The following is a 25693-nucleotide window of genomic DNA, read 5'->3' as shown; positions in this document are numbered from 1 at the left end:
GTAAGGAATGAAGACTTCCTCCGGCCAGCAAGTAAGGAAAAAGTAGTTAAATGAAGAACATAGCGAAACAATGGTTTGGCGTCTACAGTACTTGATTCGTTGCTGAAAACTGTAAAATACGTGTGTGGGGGGGGGGGGGGGGTGGAGGGGGGAGGCGCGATAGCGATTGGGATGGAGAAATAGAGATGCATCAAAGTAGCCTTAGGGTTGATGATCCAAACAACATAGATTGGCGAAGACGCGCGTGTTATACTAGGAGGATGCCATGACATTGTTTTTCTCCATCTAGTGGGCCCATAGGTTGAAAATCAAATAGACTTTTTATTGATGTGTTATAATCATTCCCTAATTACAATAGAAAAACTCTTTACTATAACGCATCAGAAGCAGTTTTTACTCTTCGAGAGACGTAATAAGCGTATTTACTATAGCACGCCAGGTGGCAAAGTTGCGTGCACTCAACGCGCAGCCTTGTGTTCGTTCGAGAGACTAGTCCAGGATTCCAGCGAATTATATAGGAGCTGCCCCACAGCTTTTAAATGTTTAAAGAAACCCACGACCACCAGACTAAACTCGTGTTTGATAAAATCTTTTCATATACTACGAATTTCGATCGTATAAATCGTAATAGGTCCTAAAAATGAAGCCAGTGTACTTAACACAGGTGATGACAGAAGTGATAACATGAAATATGAGTGGATAAGATTATAAAATTACGATTTCCTCTACACTGGACTTGCTTTCGGGAGGACGACAGTTCAGATCCACGCCCGTCCATCCAGATTTTAGTTTTCCGTGATTTCCCTAAGTCGCTTCAGGCAAATGCTGGGATAGTTCCTTTGAAAGGGTACGTCAATTTCCTTCCCCATCCTTAAACTAATCCGAGCTTGGGCTCCGTCTTTAATGACCTCGATGTCGGCGGGACGTTAAACCCTAATCTTCCTTCATCCCAGTTTGTGGAGTGAATTAGCTTGAGTTTTGTGAACTTTTTTCCTAATGACTGCGACGCTGGGTTGCCCCTGCCACGTCTGACGTGTACTCTGGGAGAGGTGGTCCTCGGCCGCTACACCGCCTCTGCAGGCTTGGCCCACAGCGCCTGTCTATTTCTGCCCGCGCTCGCCCCTTCCCTGCTCTTACTGCCCACGCTGCCTGTCGTGGTTTCTTTGTCTCGTGCAAGTGTGCTCTGTGAATCAACGGGAAGAAGTCGCATCGCATGGAAGAGTTTCATGTCGCGCCGCAGATATTTCGGGCATGTGAGATCACTCCTTAAAAAGCCGGATAGTAATTTCCATCGTATTTTCACTGCTGAGCAATGTAACCAGATTTATCTTTCAGGAAATAGCTCTTCGCTGCAAAACTCTACTGAACGGCACGATTTACTTAATGCACGTTTCGTGTGCCTATCGTTCCTGTGTGTCTGTTCAGTTTAGAACATAATAAAAAAATGTTACGGTGTTGTTGTTAAACTGGAAAATTTTACGCCTAAACGTAGTATTTGTTTAATTTAGTTCGCAACGTGTGACGAACTTACTTATCTATAACAGTCAACATATTTTTGTAAGAATATTTACCAAATAGATTCGTATTGCTTACAGTAATAAGCCTGTGAAGATTGTAATGCAACGATTTTTCTGTGTACAGTAGTCGCAGACACTTGATGTCTGCTGACGATCGGGGGCAGTCAAAACGAGAAAAGGATTCGAAAATTGCATACTTATATGGCGTTACAGAGGAATGCTGAAGGTCTATGTGTATACAGAATAACGAATGCAGAAGTACTGAACGTAGTCGATGTTAAAAGATCTTTATTGCACAACTTTACTAACAAGGGAACCTCCCCATCGCACCCCCCTCAGATTTAGTTATAAGTTGGCACAGTGGATAGGCCTTGATAAATTGAACACAAATCAATTGAGAAAACAGGAAGAAGTTGTGTGGAACTGTGAAAAAATAAGCAAAATATACAAACTGAGTAGTCCACGGGTCGCATAGGCAAAATCATGCACAGACTTTACTCAGGAGCGTCGTGATCTGGTGGTAGCGTGAGCAGCTGCTGAACTAGAGGTCCTTGGTTCAAGTCTTCCCTCGAGTGAAAATTTTATTTTCCTTATTTTTGCATAGTTATTATCTGTCCGTTCGTTCATTGACGTCTTTGTTCACTGTAATAAGTTTAGTGTCTGTGTTTTGCGACCGCATCGCAAAACCGTGCGATTAGTAGACGAAAGGACGTGTCTCTCCAATGGGAACCGAAAACATTTGATCGCAAGGTCATACGTCAACTGATTCCCCCACAGGAAAACACATCTGATATATTCTATACGACACTGGTGACGGCATGTGCGTCACATGACAGGAATATGTTGTCGATCCACCTAACTTGTACACTTGGCGATGGGGTAAAAAGATTCTTCTACCTTGCCCGATTTAGGTTTTCCTGTGGATGTGATAATCACTCCCAAAAAAGTGATGAAAACATAAGAGATTGTCACATAAACTGAAAATAAAAAATTAAACTCTTTACTTGATGGAAGATTTGAACCATGGACCTTTCGTTCCGCAGCTACTCACGTTACCACGAGACCACGGCGCTCCTGCGTTTTCTCTCTCCTTGACGTTGCCTATCTTCCCATGAACTACTCAGTTTGTATATTTTGCTTATTTTTTCACAGTTCCACACAACTTCTTCCTGTTTTCTCAATTCATCTGTTTTCAGTTTTTCAAGGCCTATCCACTGTGTCAACTTATAACTAAATCTGAGGGGGGTGCGATGGAGAGGTTCCCTTGTAAGGAAGGGACAAGTAGGTGAGAGACATCCTGAGAGGTCGGAGAAGGGTTAATTTGCGAATGGAGGGAAGTGTGGGGAGTAATCATAATAAAATAAGAGAAATCAGAGCTGGAATGGAAAGATTTAGGTGTTCCTTTTTCCCACGCGCCAATCGAGAGTGGAATGGTAGAGACGTAGTATGAAAATGGTTCCATGAACCCTCTGCCAGGCACTTAAGTGTGAATTGCAGAATAACCATGTAGATGTAGATGTAGATGTAAAAGTTGTAGAGAAAGACGAAGGCTAGATTACATTAACCAGTTTCAGATGGATGTAGGTGGAGGTATTTACGCAGAATGGAGACACTTGCGTGCAGAGATTCACCGATCCAACCTTGGGACCGAAGACGACGTAACAATATGTGGACCTCACTGCTTGCCGGCCGAAGTGGCCGCGCGGTTCTGGCGCTGCAGTCTGGAACCGCGAGACCGCTACGGTCGCAGGTTCGAATCCTGCCTCGGGCATGGATGTGTGTGCTGTCCTTAGGTTAGTTAGGTTTAACTAGTTCTAAGTTCTAGGGGACTAATGACCTCAGCAGTTGAGTCCCATAGTGCTCAGAGCCATTTTTGACCTCACTGCTACTTCATTAAAGAAAGCAATAATAGTTTGCATGCAGCTGCATGAAGGTGGTCAAGGCAGAGGAAAAATGCAGCAAATTTACTGTGGACATTAGAAGTAAATCTCAGCCGCGCATTTTACCCAGTACAGTCTTATAGTTAAATTCGCTCGCCACTTCTCTCTTTTTACAAATAGCCTACCACATAAGATACATATATCGGTTCTCACTCTTGTAATGTCGGGTACACATTATTCCGATTACTGCGTTGGTCGACATAAAATACTTACAATGATGGTCATAGATGAACATGATACGTGGACTGCAAACCGGCTGCAGGGGAATGTTTCAGCAGCGTAACTCCGAATACGACGAGGGCCATGACTTACAGTAACTAAATAAAACTACGTCGAAGTACTGTGATCCAAAACGCAATCGTTAAGGTGCCATCACACCTAATAATTAGGTCTGTAAACATCTCAATTTGTGATATACCCGAACATTGCGTTAAAATGTATTCCTTTGGTAACAACACAAAAAGAACGGAAAAAAATAGTGTAGCGACATCATGAATAATCCCTGCCGATCATTTTTATAAGCATAGAAATGGTTCAAATACAGACCCGAATAAAGTAGTGAACGCGTAGCCGAAGTGTATGAATATTTTGAATTGCTATGATTCTTACGTGTCAAGTTTGAGCATGCAGACGCTTTTTAAGACTGCCTACGTTGGATAAACATCCGATGCACTGTGTGAAAGGCAATTTCAGGTATTTTATGTGATGAGGATGCATTGTCTATTGTGAAAGTGGAGACTTAACCAGCTGAACAGTTGGTTTTCCTACAAGGTTCTAAGAATCAGATCAATCACAATAAGATACTTAATAATTTTTTCATAATGTGGGGTCACAGTCATAATATATTTCTTTAAAGTCAGTACCACCATTACCCTATTGTTTATTTACAGTGTTACATTTACACTAAATTGCCTAAGATGGCAATATAACACTCAAAACACTTGATAATGGCACTTTGAAGCCGAAATCATGATTGTGTAAGTGTAAATGTAACACTGTAATAGACAACAGTCTAATGGCGGTACTGACTTTAAAGGAATAAGATACGGTACGAAACGAAGATGTTAAGCTGGGTACGTGATATTCAACAATTACTATAAACCCAAGCTTACAGACCAAGACGTATGCTAGATACTGGATGAAGACTTCTAGAACATACAGCATTCTGAGTGCGGAGGTTGACACGGATGTTTTCCAGCTTCTGGGCAGATCGGAAATCAGGTGTTGTCCCCATTAAAAAAAGGAAGTCAGTCGTGGACGGAAGCAGCCCGCATAAAGTAAACCACTTGAGTGGCGGAAGATAATAGCAGCGGATTCCCGAAATTTGATATACAATGATTGCGAAGACACCGAAAAGAAAATTGTACAAATCAGCAATGAAATTATAGAATCACGTAACTAGTTTTCACGTGTGCGGCAGTTGAGGTCAACAGGCCGATGGACAACAAAAGAAATAAACAGAAGAAAAAAGTGGCTTGGGATACTTTCGTAAGCTACGTAGAGCGTTCAAATCTACTCTTCCAATGTGCCTCGAAAGTAAACCAGCAAGTTATGTATATTACTAGGAAAAAAAAACTATGAAAACCTCCATAACGTTTCACTAGCACGGTAGAGAACATTTAAAACTAGACTGTATTTAAATATGAAATTACTGAGTCCGTTGGAAGCAAGCTTCCTCTTATCATTCTATACGACTGCAGTTTAAGGTTACCTATACTTTTTTGCTGATTTTGCTGATAGAGTGAGAAACTCGTAGTTTTACGTAGTTCGAGATATATTTGGAATTCTATTTTGTAAGAGCAGGTGTGGGAGACCTTTTAGTGAAAGTAAGAGTTGGCATAAATATTTTTCAGATTTGTAGATACAGTTATTTGAGGTGAAACCATGCAAATCCTGTCAGATGCCTAAGGTTGCTGAAAGATCTTTCTATTTGGTTGTTTACATTTTATAGTAACTATTTGTCATTTAGCGTCATATGAAGGCTACGATTTCATGTGAAAACTGTTGGCTGAAGCGGAAACACCGGCCTGCTGTGTTTGACAGTTAATCTTGTTGGTCAGTTTGCTCAGTTGGCTCTTTCGTGGTCAGAGACCGAAATCGCGAATACTCCATATATGTTATGAACCGGAGTTTCCGTTTGAAATCTGAGCAGAGTTGCAACATCATCTAAGTCTCTGCCGGCAACTAAGTTTGACACATTTTGTAACATATAATCTTAAAAATCCGTATAATGAACGGATGAATGAGTTACTTAAAAACTGGTTGCAATATGGGGTGGGTGCGACTGCTTAGATACATACCAACACCAGTTTCTTATATTGTCTGTAATATTTGACAGTTTTCCCATATTACAACACTGTTCATCCATTAGGAAGAAATGAGGGGGAATTATATGAAAAACACTTTTCCCATTTCCTGTCAGTACTTAAAGTAAAAGTGCCGGCTGCGGTGGCCGTGCGGTTCTAGGCGCTGCAGTCCGGAACCGCGAGACTGCTACGGTCGCAGGTTCGAATCCTGCCTCGGGCATGGATGTGTGTGATGTCCTTAGGTTAGTTAGATTTCAGTAGTTCTAAGTTCTAGGGCACTGATGACCTAAGATGTTAAGTCCCATAGTGCTCAGAGCCATTTTTTTAAAAGTAAAAGTCTGAACTGAAGCCTTGAATGGAATAACAGGAATAACAGCTTTACAAACGTGGTGCTGGAGAAGAATGTGTAGTCTTGATAACTATGGAACGATGAGTAGATGGGAAAGCTATAGAAGAGATACTGAAGCGAAGAGGATAGAAGAGAAATTTGTTGCGAACTTCACTAAAAGAAGGGGTGGGTTGAAAGGACGGATCTTAATACATCGAGGAATAGCTAATTTAGTAATGGCGGGAAATGTGTGTGTGTGTGTGTGTGTGTGTGTGTGTGTGTGTGTGTGTGTGCGTGCATGTGTGTGTGCGTGTGTTTGGGTGGGGGAGAGGGAGGGTTAAACTGTAGAGGGAGACTGAGGTTTGACGGCCGCGGTGGTCTCGCGGTTCTGGGCGCGCAGTCCGGAACCGTGCGACTGCTACGGTCGCAGGTTCGAATCCTGCCTCGGGCATGGATGTGTGTGGTGTCCTTAGGTTAGTTAGGTTTAAGTAGTTCTACGTTTTAGGGGACTGATAACCACAGCAGTTGAGTCCCATAGTGCTCAGAGCCATTTTTTTTTTTTTTTTTTTTTGAGACTGAGGTTTGACTGCCCTAAGCAGGTTCAAATGAAATGATCGTACATTACCGTAGCTACATAGAAATTAACGGACTTGCACATGCCAGACTTGCACGTTGATATGTATCAAATCAGCCTTCGGACTGAAGATTAACATAACAAGCAGAATTTACTTATAGCCTTTAAATCTTCTTCAGTCGGCCAGTAATATTTGCAAATTTTTGCGATACTGAACAATCACATCGCAATATTAGGGGGCAGTCTAAACTTTATTTTGAGAGATCATCGTGACACGGTTTTCCACAGACTTTCCAAATGATTCCAGGTGAATTCAAGGATGGTTCCTGACAGTATGACCAACGACATTACTTTCCATATTTCATGCCACCTCCACCACACACCCAAAAAAAAAAAGAAAAGATAAAATTGTCTTCAGCATGAAGGTTGGTTTGAACACCACAGTGATATAGTAAGCATTGTTCAAATGTTCAAATGTGTATGAATTCTTAAGGGTCCAAACTGCTGAGGTCATCAGTCCGTAGACTTACGTATACTACTTAAACTGACTTTCGCTAAGAACAACACACACAGCCATGCCGAGGGAGGACTTGAATCTCCGATGGGAGGGGCCGCGCAATGCATTGTCCTGTTGGAGGTGCAGTGCCCTTACCTTCCTCTAAACTTCGAACTGATATACCCAACCGTTATAGCAGGACCTACAGTTCAACTTACACCCTGACCACAGTACGATTTGTCATTTATCACATTAAAAATGAACTGATAAAGGTAAAAGAAACGAAAAGTGACTGAAAATGCCCTGGAACAGACTGGCAGACTGGGAACTGCACCGCAGACGTTTGGTTTTGTAGTCTGTCATTTAAGTATTTATCTCAATTGCCACCACTCCCATTCGAAGGAATGAAAATAATTTTTTTAAAGGTAACATCTTTGTCACTGTAGATATTGTTGAATTAATGCATTTAATTATTATTAATTCAATGTAGAGAGATGTGCAATGAATGTGTGGTTTTTTGGAATAAAAAATGTTTGCGTCACGGCTACTTCTGTGCACGATATTGGCTTCCAGTGAAATATGATTGGGACTAAATATAATATTATAGGGTGCACATAATTATTGACGGAGTCAGCCGGCTGACGTTTTGTTATGTACCCTTATTTATGAAGGCTACTGAGTAACTAAGCAATTACAAGTGAAGGAGAGTTTTCTTTTATGGAACCTGTTTGTTTCGTGCAACCAGCTAAAGTGTTTGAGTGTGACATCATTAATATCGAATGAGTACCTTTTAGACTACTCAGACCTTGGCGAGCACGGGCTTAGAATTTTTTATTTTAGTTTGGATTCTCTGATTCAGGAAATGGAATTGATGAGACCTACGAAATAGTTGAATGGGGGCTGAAATTATTCTCATGAGAACATTACCTTCTCCAAGAAGATAAAATCCATTCCCACAAGACTAGCATTTCCATTGGTGGTTTGAGGAGGACGAGCAAGAAATCTGTTTCCTCTTACTTTTCATAAGAACTACATTTGAACATTAGCATCTGATGGTGGAAAACATAGGGCCAATGAAGGATATAATACTCGAATATACTTCTGCAATCATAATATCAATAATTAATGGAATCTGAGTCCCATCATGGCATAGGCCGAAATGCATTGGATTGTGTAAAATACGTAAGAAAACTATGAAGATGGTACAATATATCAGTTAAAAGTGAAGGGACTTTTCCTCATCTACATTATTTACCCATTGGAAACAACCCTGTCTTCACCTCTAAATAAATTAATAGGAATAAAAAATGGTCTTAAGCGCGATGAGACGCTAGAGAGAGTGTGGCCTTGTACCTCTGAGGAGGAGGGTGATGTGTACTACTGGTAACATACTGTAGGTGAGGTATTTCGATGCAGCTCACATTGGAGAGGAAATGATATGAGAAAACATTGCTAAGGGTCAAGATCGGGACAGTTGAAGGAGAACTCTAGTTTGTGGCGTACATTTTGTCTGAAAGCGCTAGGATAGGTTATAGTTGAGAGGATGGGTAGGTCTCAGGAGTGATGTCGTCGCCTGGTTGGAGAAGGCCGTCGAAACGAACCTGGGAAAGGAGATGGAGTGTGGTGGGTTTCCCAAGTGTGGTGGACACCCTGGGAGCTGGGAGGAGATTTTGTTGGAAACACAGAACTGGCGAATGTGTTCCAGGTGTCTGAGAAGGCGTGAGAAGATTATCATCTGGATCAGGATGTGGATGGATAGAGGAGAAACGTACATGGAAAACAATATAGACGGTGTGACTTCAAGTAATTGGAGGGAGAGGTAGAACGCAGGAGGGGAGGAGATCCATGCAAAATTTGCATAGGTGAGGATGAAACGCATGAAAGATCATCAACTGTTACAGTATACTGGTGGGGAAGGCTAAATCGGAAAGTGAGGTGAAGTGAGACGTGAGTATATGCTGTTCAATTCCACTGACAGCCTTGTGGGATCTATACCCATTTCTCTCCACGAGGATTAGAGCTGCCTCGGTTCCATATCAGACATGTGTGTTGACATTCGTGGAGTCCCTGTGGCTGGTGCAGTGAATGGTGGGGGCGCCGCCGCTGTTGCTTTGACAGGCCTCGCTGCTGCTGTGACAGCACTCACCTCGAGCCGGGAGAGCGCGCTCAGGTCGGCGCTGTACTCGATGCTGACGTCAGCGCCGCCGCCGCCGCCGGTCGAGCGGTACGAGTAGGACTTGGTGGTCTTGGCCACGCTGGAAGACATCTTCACTCGGCGCGACGACGACGATTCGACTGAAACGGACACAAAGAGGGGGCGTTGGTCGGAGCTAGCTGTGGCGCTGCTGCGGTGCTGTGCTGCTGTCGCGGTGCTGTGGCGTTCGCGGCCGGATCCGTGGTGCGCGCGGGACCAGTCGTCGTTCGGAAGTGCCGGCGGCGGCCGCGGGGGGCTATTCTTAGAGGCGGCGCGACTGCGGGGGCGGAGCGGCAGCGGGGCGGTCGCGTTACACGCGTCGCCATTTATAGGGCGCGCTGGGGGCGGCGTGACTCACGCCGGAGGGTGGTCGCACGTGGCGGCGGGGTGCGTCGCGAAACTTCTGCTCGACGCCTGGCTCTGTCTCCCACTGACCACCTGTCAAAGTTGGCTGCGGATACCGTCCGCTTGTTCCCACAGGTACCAAAAGCCCGAGCATACGGAACGGGGTCTCAAATATGCTAGTGGCTGCAAGACGTTTCGAGCAACGGACTCGATCACTCAATGACGATAACACCAGGTCGCACTGACTACCTTGGCAAAAACTGACACAATTAATTTAGAGTAAACTCGCAATCACTGGTTGTAAAAAATTTCTTTTATTGTTCACCTCGATTGCCTTAGCTTTTTAAAATGACCGAATTCGGTTCTACACGAGCCATAATCAGACCCTGTAGTTTGAGTTATAAGAGTAGACCAACTTATCAGAAAAAATTACACGCTATGTGACAAGATTTTATCCACTAGCATAACATGTGAATTTCTCAGATAAGTTGCCATCTCGACATCGGCCACAGGGCAGAATATTTTCCTGTGACGTAGCACGTAGATTTGGTTCATTTTGAACCGAAACCGGCCATTTAAAAAAAAAAAAATTAAAGAAATAAAGACGAAATTAAAAATTCTATTACGCTGGCTGCTGTTGGGTCCCTCAACACATGCTATTATTTTGCTTTCACTACTGCGCAGTTTCGTCTTTGAAGCCGATTTTAGATGATTGTTTAGTACAGGATAGTATAAAGTCTTTCGCTGATTATAAAAACTTATTTCTCAGAAGTTATGCTAGAGCCAGTTGTGCTGTTTCTCGCAAATGGTAGCTTAACTCTTCCACGTCTGGTCGATACACAATTTCTACCCATGTATTTGCCAGCATCTCTGCTGTCACCGCCTCGACAACGTCTCGTATTCATACTATGAATTTGCACATCAGGAACTGATTAACTGATTACTTCATCCATGACTCCACAGGAAAAGTCATGAATGGTTATCTTAGGTGATCGAAGTGACCATGGTATTGAACCGTCTCTACCGATCTACCTGTCCGAAAATGTTTCATCCAAGAACTGCCGAACAAATGGCTCCCAGCGTGGCAGTTCACCATCTTGTTGAAACAATCACCATTGTTGAAATATCCGTAACTGATGATATCACAGCGGACGTAGAAGTGTATACTGGTACACAAAAGCCTCATGTGGTAAGCTACCCCCCCAAAAAAAAACCACGCGTAAACATGTGCACGTGTATCCATAAAAACTTAATAAGTTAAGATACCATTTGCAACAAATCGCATAGGTGTATCCAGTTACAAAGGAATATTTTTATCACGAAAATACTTTATTCTCACTCTCTATAACCATCAAAACGGATATACAAGGGTTACAGTCCAGCAGTTCGTCAAATCACACAGCAGAAAAACGTTGGCCGGACTAGCAACGATACATTTTAAGGGAAATCCCAGATCTGGATGGTCGGACGGGAGACTGAACTAGCATCTGCTGCCCTCCCACTGTCTCAGACAGGCTGTTAGATTGTTTTGGCAGAGCTGCTGAAAGCTAGAGATTGTTGGTAGACCTACTAAGCCAAACCATGGGATGCAGTCTGATTTTTATGGTGTGGTAGGACTGACTTTGTTCGCTTCTATTCATCTTGCATATATTGGTAAGACTCTTGTAATAGGTTTGCCTGATGACGGAAACATGATCTCTTGAAATGGGTCAAGTGTGTAATAATGTGATTACTGAACATTCTGGTTCAATCTGACAAAAAAACTTGGAAAAAAAGTTCATCTTAGTTATACCAAACGTTAAATTAATCATTCGGTTTGTGTTTCAGTCTTAACAGCGTTGGTAACTTGAAATAGAAAAAGAGTAAATGCGGATTCCATTTAACTCGTTGACAACAGTACACGAAAGAGACGCATCACTCCGCAACAGTGCTAGTAGTACACTGCAGATTCACTTCCTGGCTATTCTGGAAGTCCCAATAAAATTCACGCCTAATATTTTCTAGCAGTTTTCTGGCAGTTGTATTTTACCTTTCCTCTAGAACTTCAATTTAACGACTTATGTTTCAAAAAACTGTCGTTTTTGAGAATTCGTCGTAAATAACTTAAAACAGCAGCTACTTCACAAATTTTTCTCCTTATGGCCAAAGAAAGTTGGAACAATTATAGCCTACGCATGGATCAATAGTACCATCAAACAATCCCATGAGCAGTAAATTTATCTGCTCTTGAGAAAGACGGTCGGACGAGAGGCGTAAGCAGAGAAGTACTTCTTGAGTGAAAGTCAGAGTTATGATGAAATGAGACAGGGAAAACTCTGTACTCATCATCTTGGAGAGACACACTTTAAAAGGAAACCCTTTATTGTACCAATAGATTATGTGCACGTAGTATTTGAAGCAAACCAGCTACCATACAATCGAGCAGGAGCAGTTTCACGTATTATTTACAAAGAACTGTGGTCAGAGAACTCGTCGAAATAACGTAACGCGTTAGAGACAACACTCTTCTTCTACTCGGCAGTCGCTGGGTTCAAATCTTTATTTAGATTCTCCATGCTTCAGCTTTACCGGTTAAAGCGAATTCTGGAATGGATTTCATAACGAAGCACGATCAATACATAGTTTCATCCTTGTTCAGCTGAGTAGGCGCTGCCTCTAAGATGATTTCGACATTAACGTCCTATTAAATTCTAATCTTCATTTATTTCTCAGATAAAACTGAATATTCGCTCGGTTTTGTGCTCCCTTATAAAAAACCACAAATCAGTTTTCCTTGCGAAAGCAGTCACGACTGCAAATTAAGGGAAAGTGATCGCCACAGGCAGCGACTGAAGAAAAGAAAGCTTCTGAAAGTTCTCGGTGAATGGGCGATGTGTATCTGTTGATTAATTTTCAATGTAAGTATCTTCATCATTTGATTCGCGTGTTGAAACATATAGAGCAGCAAGCGTAGGACTTGAAATTTAATCGCATCTACAACCCTAATTGTAATCGTTAATACTTTCTTTATTGAATAATACCATGCTTGCATCAGTATTACTTACAGTCTCTAGTGTAAGTAGATTTTATGCACGCATTGTAGCAGATGAAATTATGCATTATCGAAATCGATTTAGTTTGTCAAATTCTACTCACATCTGCTTCACTCTACGCTTAGGGGTATTAACCCATGTGCAATGACACATCGATGTAATGCAAGTACTATGATTCAGATTTTTTATTTTGCAGTATTAAATGATGTGAGGAGGAGTTTTTAAAATGAATTGAATTTCAGGGAGCAGAAATAAAAATGTTAGGGCTAGCCGATGAAATTGTAATTCAGAGACGCTAAGGATTTGGACCACGATTTGAATGGAATGTAGAGTGCCTCGAAAGGAGAATGTAAAGTGAGGAATAGAAAATCAAAACAAACGTAATGAGTGTGCTCGAATTACATTTGCCGATGTGGAGAGAATTAGATGAGGAAATTAGATACTGAAAGTAGTCGAGGTGTATTTCTATTTGGGAAGCAAAATAATTGACGGCAGCAAAAAGAAAGTGGATATAAAAATGTAGACTGGCAATAGAAAGAAACTTTTTCTGGAAAAGAGAAGTATGTTTAGGTGGAATATAAATTTAAGTGTTCGGAGGTGGTTTCTGAAAGCACTTGTCTGGAGGATAGTCCTGTACGGACACGAAGAGATTAGAGGGTTTTAGAATGTGGTGCTACAGAAAAATGTTGAATAATGGCTGGGTACACAGAATAATTAATGGACATGTAGGGAATAAAATTAAGAAGAGAAGAGATTCATGACACAGACTGACGAAAAGAGGAGATTAGATTGGTAAGCTAATCCTGTCTTCGGATTGATGACAACAATATTAACGAAGATTCTGCAGCCGTAAGTTTCACATTCTCATAGTCTTCACTATTTAGGTTAAACCTGCAAATATAGTGTAATCGTTTATAATTTAGTTCACTTTTATGCTGAAGACAGTTGATAACGGACACAAATTTTGAAACATATTGTGTACTTCGAATTAAAATCGATGGATTACGACCGAGGCACGAGGACGGTGTTATTCATAAAATATTTTGCAGGGACATATAAAACAGTTTAGTGTATGTTCCAATTTCAAGCATAAGGAAAGTGGTAAATTGTGCGTACGTTATTCTATAAGCGGAAAGTAGCGCCTTAAAAATCAGTGTATTACTGGAGCGTTAATCAGCGCCACACTGAGGTTATCTAGCTGAATCGCCTTCTCAGAAAAAGTTGCACTGCGTCAGCCGCGTAGCCCGTCGAAGATCCGGAAGCGCCGGCGATCGTCAGGTGGGCTGGGTTAGTCAGCGGGTTCGCTTTTACCTCAGATGGTGAGCGGATCGGGCCGGCAGTCAGTGCTCTGCTATTGTTATCGCGAGGCGCGGCAGCGGCGGCGGCGGCGGCGCGGGTGCCGCGGGGTTCGAACGGCGACCGCTCACCTCTGGCTGTACGGAGGCTGCTGCTGCCGGCACAGGCACTCGGTGGGCAATGCGCTGCGCTCCGGGATGGAGAAGAGAAGAGCACGCCGCAGGAGTGGAGAAGCGACACGCGTGCGCGCGCACCCTGGCCAGGAATTCCTCGGCTGGCGGAGAAGGGGCGGCGCCCGAGGTCGCGCTCATAAGCTGCTCCTCATATCTGCCGCCGGCCGCCACTTTGCGCTCTCCAGAATCACACCCGAGCCGCCTCCTGGGACCGCACCGTGTTCTGCTCCAGCCCAGTCCTTAATGTCTCATTCTCCCTCTCCAGCTGACTTACTTCATAAATATCCGCCCCCGGTACCTGAGTGATCAGCGCGACAGAATGTCACTCCTAAGCGCCCAAGTCGCCGAAGTGGCGTCAAATCTAAAGACTTGCACGCGGCGAACGGTCTACCCGACAGAAGGCCCTAGTCACACATTTATTATTATTTCATAAATTTCTGGCATAAAATTTGTCCTACCAACTCATTTTCTGTCAGAAAGGATACAGTTCAAAGTAACTTTTACGGGAAGTCGTCGTGTGAAAACAGTAGTGATACCTGGCATTGTCTAACCGCCACCATCTCCGAGCTGGCATCGGCACTGTAGCTAAGCGCGTTCCGTCGGAGGGCTAGCTGCCCTCTGCAATAAAAAACAATACTGAGAAAAGTATTGGATTGGATTGGATTGTTTGGGGGAAGAGACCAAACACCGAGATCATCGGTCTCATCGAATTACGGAAGGAAGTCGCCGTGCCCTTTCAAAGGAATCATCCCGGCATTTGCCTGGACCGATTTAGGGAAATCAGGGAAAACCTAAATCAATATGACCGGACGCGGGATTGAACCGTCGTCCTCCCGAATGCGAGTCCAGTGTGCTAACCACTGCGCCACCTCGCTCGGTACAGAAAAGTATTGAACGACCAATTTGTAGAAGTGTCAGGTAACACCCGCCCGAATAAATTGACTAGAATGAAGACGGAAAAAAGGTGGCTAACGCACATTTGTACGGTGGCGCTCGACTAGGGTTAAGCTGGTTCGAATCCTGGTGGAGGAAAAAATTTTCACTGCAGTATTTGGCTGGCAAGGGGAGGAAAGGTGGTGGCGCAACGTTCCTGATTACTAGACTTTGCATTAGTGTCCTGGATTAACTACCAAATCTCTCCGCAGTGTCGCATGAAGTGAGGGTTCAAATTGGTTCAAATGGCTCTGAGCACTATGGAACTTAACGTCTGAGGTCATTAGTCCCCTAGAACGTAGAACTACTTAAATCTAACTAACCTAAGGACATCACACACATCCATGCCCGAGGCAGGATTCGAAACTGTGACCGTAGCAGTCGCGCGGTTCCGGACTAAAGCACCTCGAACCGCTCGGCCACCGCGGCCGGCTGAAGTCAGGGCATGTGATCTGTTGATGGTGATCCGTGGGGACGGTAAGCTTGGCAGTCCCTTTTGTACTATTCCCTGAAAGTAGGCTATCTGCTGGTAACGGGTTTTACCCTCTCCCTTCTCTCATTGTCATCATCATACAACACAAACATTACACTATACCCGACACACACACACACACACATACACACACTCAATACATACATGTAGTATTACAAATACTGTGATGGAACATGCTGCAAATAAATAAAAAACCTGGCCCTCTCCATGGAAGTGTTTACGCACTCTGCTGTTCCTAATCTATATAAGCAATTTGGGGGACAATGTGAATAGCCCTCTTAGGTTGTTTGCGGATAGTGCTGTCGTTTACAGTCTATTGAAGTCATCAGAATATCAATACGAATTGCAAAATGACTTAAACAAGACATCTGTATGGTTCGAAAAGTGACAATTGATCCTAAACTATGAAAAGTTTGAGTGCTCGCACGTGAGTACTAAAGCGAATAGGCAAACCAAAGACGGCCTTTTGTTTGGGAGAACGCTTAGAAAATGCTACAAATGTACTAAAGAGACTGCCTACACTACGCCTGTTCGTCCTCTGGTAGAGTACTGCTCAGCGGTATTGACGGATGAAATCGAGAAAGCTTAAAGAAAGGCAGATCGTTTTGTATTATCGCGGAATAGGGGAGAGGTGTACCACGGATATGATGCGCAAGCTGGGATGCCAATCATTAAAACAAAGGCATTTTTCGTTGCGGCGAGATCTTTTCAACAAAATTCAGTCACCGTCTTTCTCCTCCGAATGCGAAAACGTACATGGGGACTAGTGACTGTCTTAATAAAATAAGAGAAATCGGTGCTGACACGGGAAGACTTAAATGTTCGACTTTTCTCGAGAGTGGTACTATAAAGAAATATTCTGAAAGTGGTTCTGCAAAAACGCTGCCAAGCACTTGGGGGTGCGTTGCAGGGAAGTGATCTAGATGTAGATGTAAATGTATCCTCGCTGCTGCCTGAACTCACTTAGCTTCCAAATTGATATGCTATTTCTTTCTCCAGATAAACCATCTCATTTAAGCACCTGGAAGGAGCATTATCGAACTAAACACAAACTGTGCATGTAGCTATAACATTTTTAATTACCTTAAGAAATGGTTTTCGGCTTATTTGGACAACACGAGACAGTAGCTGACTAACAATAACTGACAGTTGTTGTCACCTAACGACCCAACTTGCTGGTAAATATCTTTGGGAGGTATGTTACACGGTGACTTCAAAAAGTACAGGGTGATTCAAAAAGAATACCACAACCTTAAAAATGTGTATTTAATGAAAGAAACATAATATAACCTTCTGTTATACATCATTACAGAGAGTATTTAAAAAGTTTTTTTTCACTCAAAAACAAGTTCAGAGATGTTCAATATGGCCGCCTCCAGACACACGAGCAATATCAACCCGATACTCCAACTCGTTCCACACTCTCTGTAGCATATCAGGCGTAACAGTTTGGATAGCTGCTGTTATTTCTCGTTTCAAATCATCAATGGTGGCTGGGAGAGGTGGCCGAAACACCATATCCTTAACATACCCCCATAAGAAAAAATCGCAGGGGGTAAGATCAGGGCTTCTTGGAGGCCAGTGATGAAGTGCTCTGTCACGGGCTGCCTGGCGGCCGATCCATCGCCTCGGGTTGACGTTCAGGTTTCATAACTAACCTTTTTGTGGAATTTGCAGCTCTCTGCTAGCTCTGCGAGTCGATTTTCCTGGGCTGCGAACAAATGCTTGCTGGATGCGTGCTACATTTTCATCACTCGTTCTCGGCCGTTCAGAACTTTTCCCTTTGCACAAACATCCATTCTCTGTAAACTGTTTATACCAACGTTTAATACACCACCTATCAGGAGGTTTAACACCATACTTCGTTCGAAATGCACGCTGAACAACTGTCGTCGATTCACTTCTGCCGTACTCAATAACACAAAAAGCTTTCTGTTGAGCGGTCGCCATCTTAGCATCAACTGACGCTGACGCCTAGTCAACAGCGCCTCAAGCGAACAAATGTACAACTAAATGAAACTTCATAGCTCCCTTAATTCGCCGACAGATAGTGCTTAGCTCTGCCTTTTGTCGTTGCAGAGTTTTAAATTCCTAAAGTTGTGGTATTCTTTTTGAATCACCCTGTATATTACATGTTATTCTGGCAGGCGAAGTAAGTTTACTGAATGCTGCACTACATTTCAAAGTGACAGATAGATGCCACTATTCTGCAACATATTCACCAAGTCTGTAAACAATGATCGGAACATTTTAATTCATCGACTACAGAAATCCGGTGTTTGGTCACGTAACTGCTGTGAGAACGTCCTCATTGTTGAAAAAACTGCGATAGCTGCTAGTCAGTTCCTCGATCGCCAGCACATTGTCGCCTGTGGACGACGACGATTGCCTTCCTTCCCGATCAGCATCCCCACGTCTGTAGAGCCTTGCTCAAATTTTTGGCACCACTTAACTGCGGCTGGCATTTGGTTCACACATTGACAGAATATCACGGCCGACTCTGTGTGCAAATTAGATGTTTCGCCGGCAAGACTCGTACCGTCGTGCGTACTTTAGTTTTGGAATAATTTCCAGACGCCTCGTCATTTCATTCGCACACTGTGCACCTGTTATCTGGAGCGCAGCAGAATCGTGTCTGCAGGAAACCCAGAGCATTTATTCTTTTCTGACAATATACCACTTTTGTTCGGCAACTGCCCTGGCAGGAGAGTACATGTGTAACTTACTTCTGAAGTCCCCTCGTACATACGAATGTTGTGCTACAGAAAAGTCTCGTACGACGATGCAGTTGTGGCAGCAGAAAACTTCTTATAAGTCGTCAGTCTTTGTGACTTCTTTGATGCTGTCCTCCATCTTATCCTATCTTTCACTAACCCTTTCATCCCTACGTAACAACTACACACAATTCCCTATGTAATTTTGTTTTATGTAGTTCACTCAAACTACTGCCCACGTACCGCTTCCACACAATGATGTGATCCAGCTGTATCCTCTCACAAACTCTTTCCTCACCTCCTTACCGTTGTTGGCCCACTTATTGAAGAATGCTTTCTTCATCTGTGTCAATTACTGCTAATTATTTCTTCGTTACTTCGACAATTCTGCTAATGTCACTTCCTACACGAGAGTTTCCTTCCGCTTGTAACGATCCGGCGACACACATTTTTTTTATTCCTTGGTAAAATATTAATTTCAGACACAAATTAGGAAAACAATAATTTCAAATTGTTTCTGAGTGATGGGAGAATGGAGATAAGTGGAGAAAATCATGTTTATTAATGATTTGTGGAAAATCTGTTACATATCGTCGCCGAAGAGCTTCCGAGCCGCCACTTATCTTCGATATGCGGGGAATGCAGTACCTGGAGAACTAACGGGCATGATGTTGAGGAGATGAAAACTATTTGGAGGATATTGCTAATTCTTCGGTTACACAGTTTTAAGGCGATTACAATTCTGTATTTTTTAAAAACTAGTTACGTAACATGTGGACAGTTAAACCATACTTCATGAGTAGTGCAGCGTTTTCTACCTTGAAACGGAAGGTCATTTTACCATGAAGCACATGATATTTGCAAATGAGCTGAGTTTCTGTGATGCTTAAACATTTTTCCCTGCCTCGAAAATGTAAATTTCTGTTAGTTCCCAATAGCTTCTATTTGAAAATATTTGAAACTTGTAAATGGTTCTTGGGAATAAATCGCCTTAATTTGATTCCACTTACTTGTTATTGGTGTAGAGTATAGTAATAATATAACAGGTAGACTGTTAAATACGGAAGTGACAATATTTTCTAGAGTGCAAACTTTTAAATTTGAGCAGAATGTTTGTTCCTAGGTATGTGATAATGTTGTACGTTTCAATAACATCGAGCTTTATGACCAAAACTTGAAAATAAAAAAATAAAAGAAACTGAAGAAGTTGGGTTAAATGTTTTGTATAATGACGTATCTAAAATTAAGGAATAAAGTGGATAAAAGAAAGTTTGACGCTCTTTGAATGACGTTCGAAATCACGTACGGCAAATGAGATGTACCAGATGTTTCTGTGATTTATTTAATTACTTACTTTTAGACAAATCATTTCACAATACATTTGACTGATATTGTTTTCAGAAATTTATAAAAATTTATTTTATGCCCCTTATACCGGTGGCTTAATTTTAGAGCTCGGGTTAAAATAGTATTAAATTTTTATCGAAAATGGAGCCACCACACATTTAATGCTTTGCTGTGTCGTTCCCCACTAATAATAAGCAGTATGCAAATATAACGAGATGCCTGGGGAAGGGAGGCAGTTACATAGGTGAATGCAAATCAGATTATTCGTTCCAGTCACGCTACAACAGAATCGACATGGAAGCTATGGTACTGTTTAGCAGCTTACTCAGTACAGCAGATGCTGAGCTCTGCTTCCAGCAACGCTCAACTTGGGTTCATTCAGCTGTTATGTACGCACCTGCCAGGTGACCACCAGCATAGAACATGCCACAGTACTTGTGTTGAGTCCTATAACCTAACCGGGCTCCTGTGCACATACACCACTTTTTCTTTACATTTATTGAACGATTAGTCTGAATATTTCATGGATGCACAATTCAAGATAAATGTTTTGCAACACATTCGCATTTAGTAATACCATTTTATGAAAATGTGGTTCACCTAAGTGAAAGCTCATATAGAACACTAGTGCGACTCATTCTTGAGTCCTGCTTGAACGTTTGGGATCCACACTAGGGCGGATTAAAGGAAGAAATCGAAGCAATTCAGAGGCAGGCCACGAGATTTGTTACCGTTAGGTTCCATCAACAAGCAAATATTACGGAGATGCTTTGGGAGCTCAAAAGCGAATCCTTGGATGGAAGACGATGTTCTTTTCGAAAAACGCTACTGAGATAATTTAGACAACTGGAATTTGAAGCTGACTGTTGAATGATTCTACTGCTGCCAAAATACATTTTGCTTAAGGACCGCAAAGATAAGAAAAATTAAGGTTCATAAGGAAGAATATAGACAGTCGTTTTTCCCTCCGTCTATTTGCGAATGGAACAGGATAGGGAATGACTAATAGTGGTACAGGGTACCCTATGTAGGTAGATGTAGTTTGTCGAAAGTTATTAATCAACACGCTATCGTCTTTGAGGACTGTAGTCAATTATTGTCAAATGATACTGAAAAGTAAATTGAAGTAGATCTTGAAACCCGGAACCCCTCCTTCTGTGCGCAGTGTTTTAAACCAATTGATTGCGAGCTTGCCAGGGGCGACACACGGACCGTCCTCATGGTTCCAATCGGACACTTCCCTCTTTTTTTTTTAAATTTACAGATGCTCTCCTGCATAACTTTTACTCTGCTCTGCAGTGTTTAGAAGACAGGTGGACACGAACAGGTATACTATTCTTTAAATTAATTGATTTTATTTTATTCTTATGTATTTAGCTTTCTATAGTTTAATTAATTGTCAGTACAACTTCTTTTACTTTGCCTCCTCTCCTGAAATCAATAGAATAATGGACATGGAAAGGGTTCTACGTGCTGTTTTTTCACAAAACGCGTCTTCGGTGTTATCGTGTTCTCGTCCATTGACTTGATCCAGGTGCCAGATCATGAAGAAAGTCTTTGAAACATCCGTTGTACATATCGCACGCTCTTTGCGACAAGCCAAGATTCTCTCTGGAGTCCAGAATTTAAAAGACATGAGAAATGGTATTTGTTCACTTCACTTCTACTAGTTAAAAACTTACTGCTGTATTTCTGTACCTGTATGCTCACAAATAAAACGTACTGCGTCAGTATTGATGGCACTTGGTACAAAAACTTTTCTATTGGCCCTTGGACCCAGATGCTTCCTCGGTATGGCACGTAGAACGTTGTTAATACGAGTATATCCTCATCTGAGACTATGGTTAAACTCCAGGTGCACAATTTATTGGTGACAATGAAAATTTGTGCGCGACGGGGACTCGAATCCTGATTTCCTGCTTTACGCAAGAGGTCGGCATAACCGCTTCGGCTATCCGATCTCGCTACCTGGACTGACCCGAACTTCCCTACGTCACCGTTTTGCCTACATCCTGTACTCGCACAGATACAGTGAACCCAGTACACGGAGAGGCCGTGTTTTTAGTCATGAAATACTATATTGCAGTGCCTGTGTTGGCTCGATGCACTCTGTGATGAAGGAACAGGCACTGCCGCGATCGTGAGCTGTATTAAATACAAGAATACAGCTGGTGAAAATACAGCTCAATGTATTGTTGACGTCGTGCATAGTACATATCAACAACACAGGCAGTGCAAAACTCCAATAAAGTATTTATTTTCTAATTTCTCTTATTTTTTGCGGTGATACGGTGAGAAGCATAATTCTGTGGTATCACAATATCTCCCCAGTTTTTTTGAATACAGATCAATTATGTACAAATATTGATACGTTGTTGTGTATTTTCCTAACAAACGTGAGATTTGACACGGAGAATGTTTTCCATTTGTGGTAATGCCATTTTAATCTAATTTTCGTGGTTTCCTTCACCCCAAACCATTACATTCATAAAAGAAACTACCTGCTAAGTGAATTTAGTTGCCTCTACATTTGGTTTTTCGTGTTGATTTTTCAGATCAAATTTTACGTCTTATACTAATCGCAGTTCTTCTCAAACCTTCTTTCGCGCCTGAAAAAATTTACTATCTGGTTCATAATTCTACAACAAATATTTTTATCTGGAAACTAGAATGCGCGAATGCGCGGATCTTACGCGATGCGTGCGCGACTGGCCTCTCCCCTACTTCCTCGCAGGCAGACCTCTCGGTTGAGAGCAAACGCTCTCCCTGCTTCCTTAAGGCTCTGGTACCTGTTGCAGACCTGCGCTGCGTTAGAACACAAGTTGAAACGCTCTGATAAATGACGGCTTGTCACAGGCGGTGTCACGAAAACTGGACGAGATCCAGGAAAGTGCGCAGACGTCTGTACCGCGTAGAGGCAGCGTTGGTCAACCGTGGAAGGAGGCCAAGCCACTTGCTTTGACATTTACAAAACTACAGCGGCGACGGATGGCGTCACCAGATGCACGAGCTGTAGCAGTGTGTGTGTGTAAATTATCCTAAGGACAAACACACACACCCATGCCCGAGGGAGGACTCGAACCTCCACCGGGACCAGCCGCACAGTCCATGACTGCAGCGCCTAAGACCGCTCGGCTAATCCCGCGCGGCTGCGTGTAGGTGGATGTAGATGTTTTGCCGAGTTAACCGCTATCGTTACGCCAACTTGTAGTTGCAATGGAATCGAAAGCTAGGCACTATATGTGGTCCAATCAACACCAACTTTTTATTTTTCTTCTACTTTTTCTCTTACATATTTTTTAATGTATTGGGTTTTAAAGTACCCATATTTTCGTTTTCTCCACATGGACCCTTTCTTTCCTTTCAGATTGAAATAGTTCCTTAAAATTGTTTAATCTTATTGGCATTTTTTTAATGAGTTGAAAATGTTTCTTCCAGCATTTACAGTTTTTATTTGATACTTTGGTGCACTGGAAATACTGAGTTCGTTACTAACGTCATCATTGCTAACTCTACGTGTTCGCTTACATTCATCGTTAGATCTTTAAGGTTCCTTTCAGTTTCGTGATCAAAATCCACGTTTCATGCATGAGTGTTAAGACCAAACGCGTAAGTCGTTTAATAATTTGTCGACTTATCTTTGTATGGCTGTTCACTTTCTTTTGTAATGATCAACGTAACTGAAATTGGTCATTTGCTGTAATAATTTATTGCCGTCAATTTCTTATGTTGTCGTTCCGTTGCAAGATAACAATGCCATCATACTTTCGAACTATATTCGGTAGATACATTTTTGAAGTTAGAGTATTCTTACTTGTTCATCGTTTTCAAAAATCACTGTGAGGTCGTTGGATTAAATAGTTTAATAATGACTCGGTTGTACTCTAATTTAATAAAGAACGCATCTCTGTGTTAATTCAGTCTGTTCATATTATTCAAACAAAGCAAAACAAAATTAATTACATTTGTAAATATACACTCACCGACATACAGAATTTCAAATGAAAGGGAAGGAAAATAATGAACTGTTGTGAACATTATCTTTATATATATGACCTTGACAATTTCCGAGGTGGCGTACTGTGTCTGCTTTCTGGTGGACTCAATTCATCCACTTTACAAAAAGCGAAATATGTTGAATTTCGAGTAAGAGAACATTGTGAACTCATCTCGTAGCTTTTCCATAGGTACTGTCACTAAAATATTGTGAATAACAGAAATTACTGTGTTCCACGTCCCATCGATATTCGTACTAACGTCTTTTACAACGGTGCAGGAAGCCAAATCTACAAGCTCTAGTGCAACAGCGCACTGTCCAAATAAAGAAGAGGGCAGTAGTTCCAAGAGACACATCAGCAGTTCAACGAACTGTGCTGAGTAGAGTTCCGAATCAGACGGTTGGAGTCTGCACCACGAGTTCGCTTACACTACATCTACATCTACATCTACATTTATACTCCGCAAGCCACACAACGGTGTGTGGCGGAGGGCACTTTACGTGCCACTGTCATTACCTCCCTTTTCTGTTCCAGTCGCGTATGGTTCGCGGGAAGAACGACTGTCTGAAAGCCTCCGTGCGCGCTCGAATCTCTCTAATACTACATTCGTGATCTCCTCGGGAGGTATAAGTAGGGGGAAGCAATATATTCGATACCTCATCCAGAAACGCACCCTCTCGAAACCTGGCGAACAAGCTACACCGCGATGCAGAGCGCCTCTCTTGCAGAGTCTGCCACTTGAGTTTGCTAAACAACTCCGTAACGCTATCACGGTTACCAAATAACCATGTGACGAAACGCGCCGCTCTTCTTTGGATCTTCTCAATCTCCTCCGTCAACCCGATCTGGTACGAATCCCACACTGATGAGCAATACTCAAGTATAGGTCAAACGAGTGTTTTGTAAGCCACCTCCTTTGTTGATGGACTACATTTTCTAAGGACTCTCCCAATGAATCTCAACCTGGTACCCGCCTTACCAACAATTAATTTTATATGATCATTCCACTTCAAATCATTCCGCACGCATACACCCAGATATTTTACAGAAGTAACTGCTACCAGTGTTTGTTCCGCTATCATATAATCATACAATAAAGGATCCTTCTTTCTATGTATTCGCAAAACATTATATTTGTCTATGTTAAGGGTCAGTTGTCACTCCCTGCACCAAGTGCCTATCCGCTGCAGATCTTCCTGCATTTCGCTACAATTTTCTAATGATGCAACTTCTACAGCATCATCCGCGAAAAGCCGCATGGAACTTCCGACACTATCTACTAGGTCATTTATATATATTGTGAAAAGCAATGGTCCCGTAACACTCCCCTGTGGCACGCCAGAGGTTACTTTAACGTCTGTAGACGTCTCTCCATTGATAAGAGCATGCTGTGTTCTGTTTGCTAAGAACTCTTCAACCCAGCCACACAGCTGGTCTGATATTCCGTAGGCTCTTACTTAGTTTATCAGGCGACAGTGCGGAACTGTATCGAACGCCTACCGGAAGTCAAGGAAAATAGTATCTACCTGGGAGCCTGTATCTAATATTTTCTGGGTCTCATGAACAAATAAAGCGAGTTGGGTCTCACACGATCGCTGTTTCTGGAATCCATGTTGATTTCTACAGAGTAGATTCTGGGTTTCCAAAAACGACATGATACGCGAGCAAAAAACATGTTCTAAAATTCTACAACAGATCGACGTCAGAGATATAGGTCTATAGTTTTGCGCATCTGCTCGACGACCATTCTTGAAGACTGGGACTACCTGTGCTCTTTTCCAATCATTTGGAACCTTTCGTTCCTCTAGAGACTTGCGGTACACGGCTGTTAGAAGGGGGGCAAGTTCTTTCGCGTACTCTATGTAGAATCGAATTGGTATCCCGTCAGGTCCAGTGGACTTTCCTCTGTTGAGTGATTCCAGTTGCTTTCCTATTCCTTGGACACTTATTTCGATGTCAACCATTTTTTCGTTTGTGCGAGGATTTAGAGAAGTAACTGCAGTGCGG

The 25693-nt window shown here is 42.4% G+C and overlaps 1 protein-coding gene across 3 annotated transcripts in view; it reads right to left on the bottom strand.

The window, feature by feature from the left end:
* LOC126260894 (paramyosin, long form) overlaps window positions 1-25693 on the bottom strand; it is a 192240-nt gene that overhangs the window by 131800 nt on the left and 34747 nt on the right. For 2 of the 3 annotated variants that reach the window (XM_049958342.1, XM_049958341.1), the window contains exon 2: window positions 9308-9456. In XM_049958342.1, the coding sequence (XP_049814299.1) occupies window positions 9308-9456 (149 nt within the window). Of the gene's footprint in view, window positions 1-9307; window positions 9457-14159; window positions 14307-25693 lie in introns of those variants that run through there. The other variant, XM_049958343.1, reaches the window with a different exon arrangement.

This window comes from Schistocerca nitens, chromosome 5 (genome assembly GCF_023898315.1).
Source record: "Schistocerca nitens isolate TAMUIC-IGC-003100 chromosome 5, iqSchNite1.1, whole genome shotgun sequence".
NCBI lineage: Eukaryota > Metazoa > Arthropoda > Insecta > Orthoptera > Acrididae > Schistocerca > Schistocerca nitens.
Note: the sequence above shows the minus strand (reverse complement) of the source record. Positions and strands in the feature narration are given on the sequence as shown.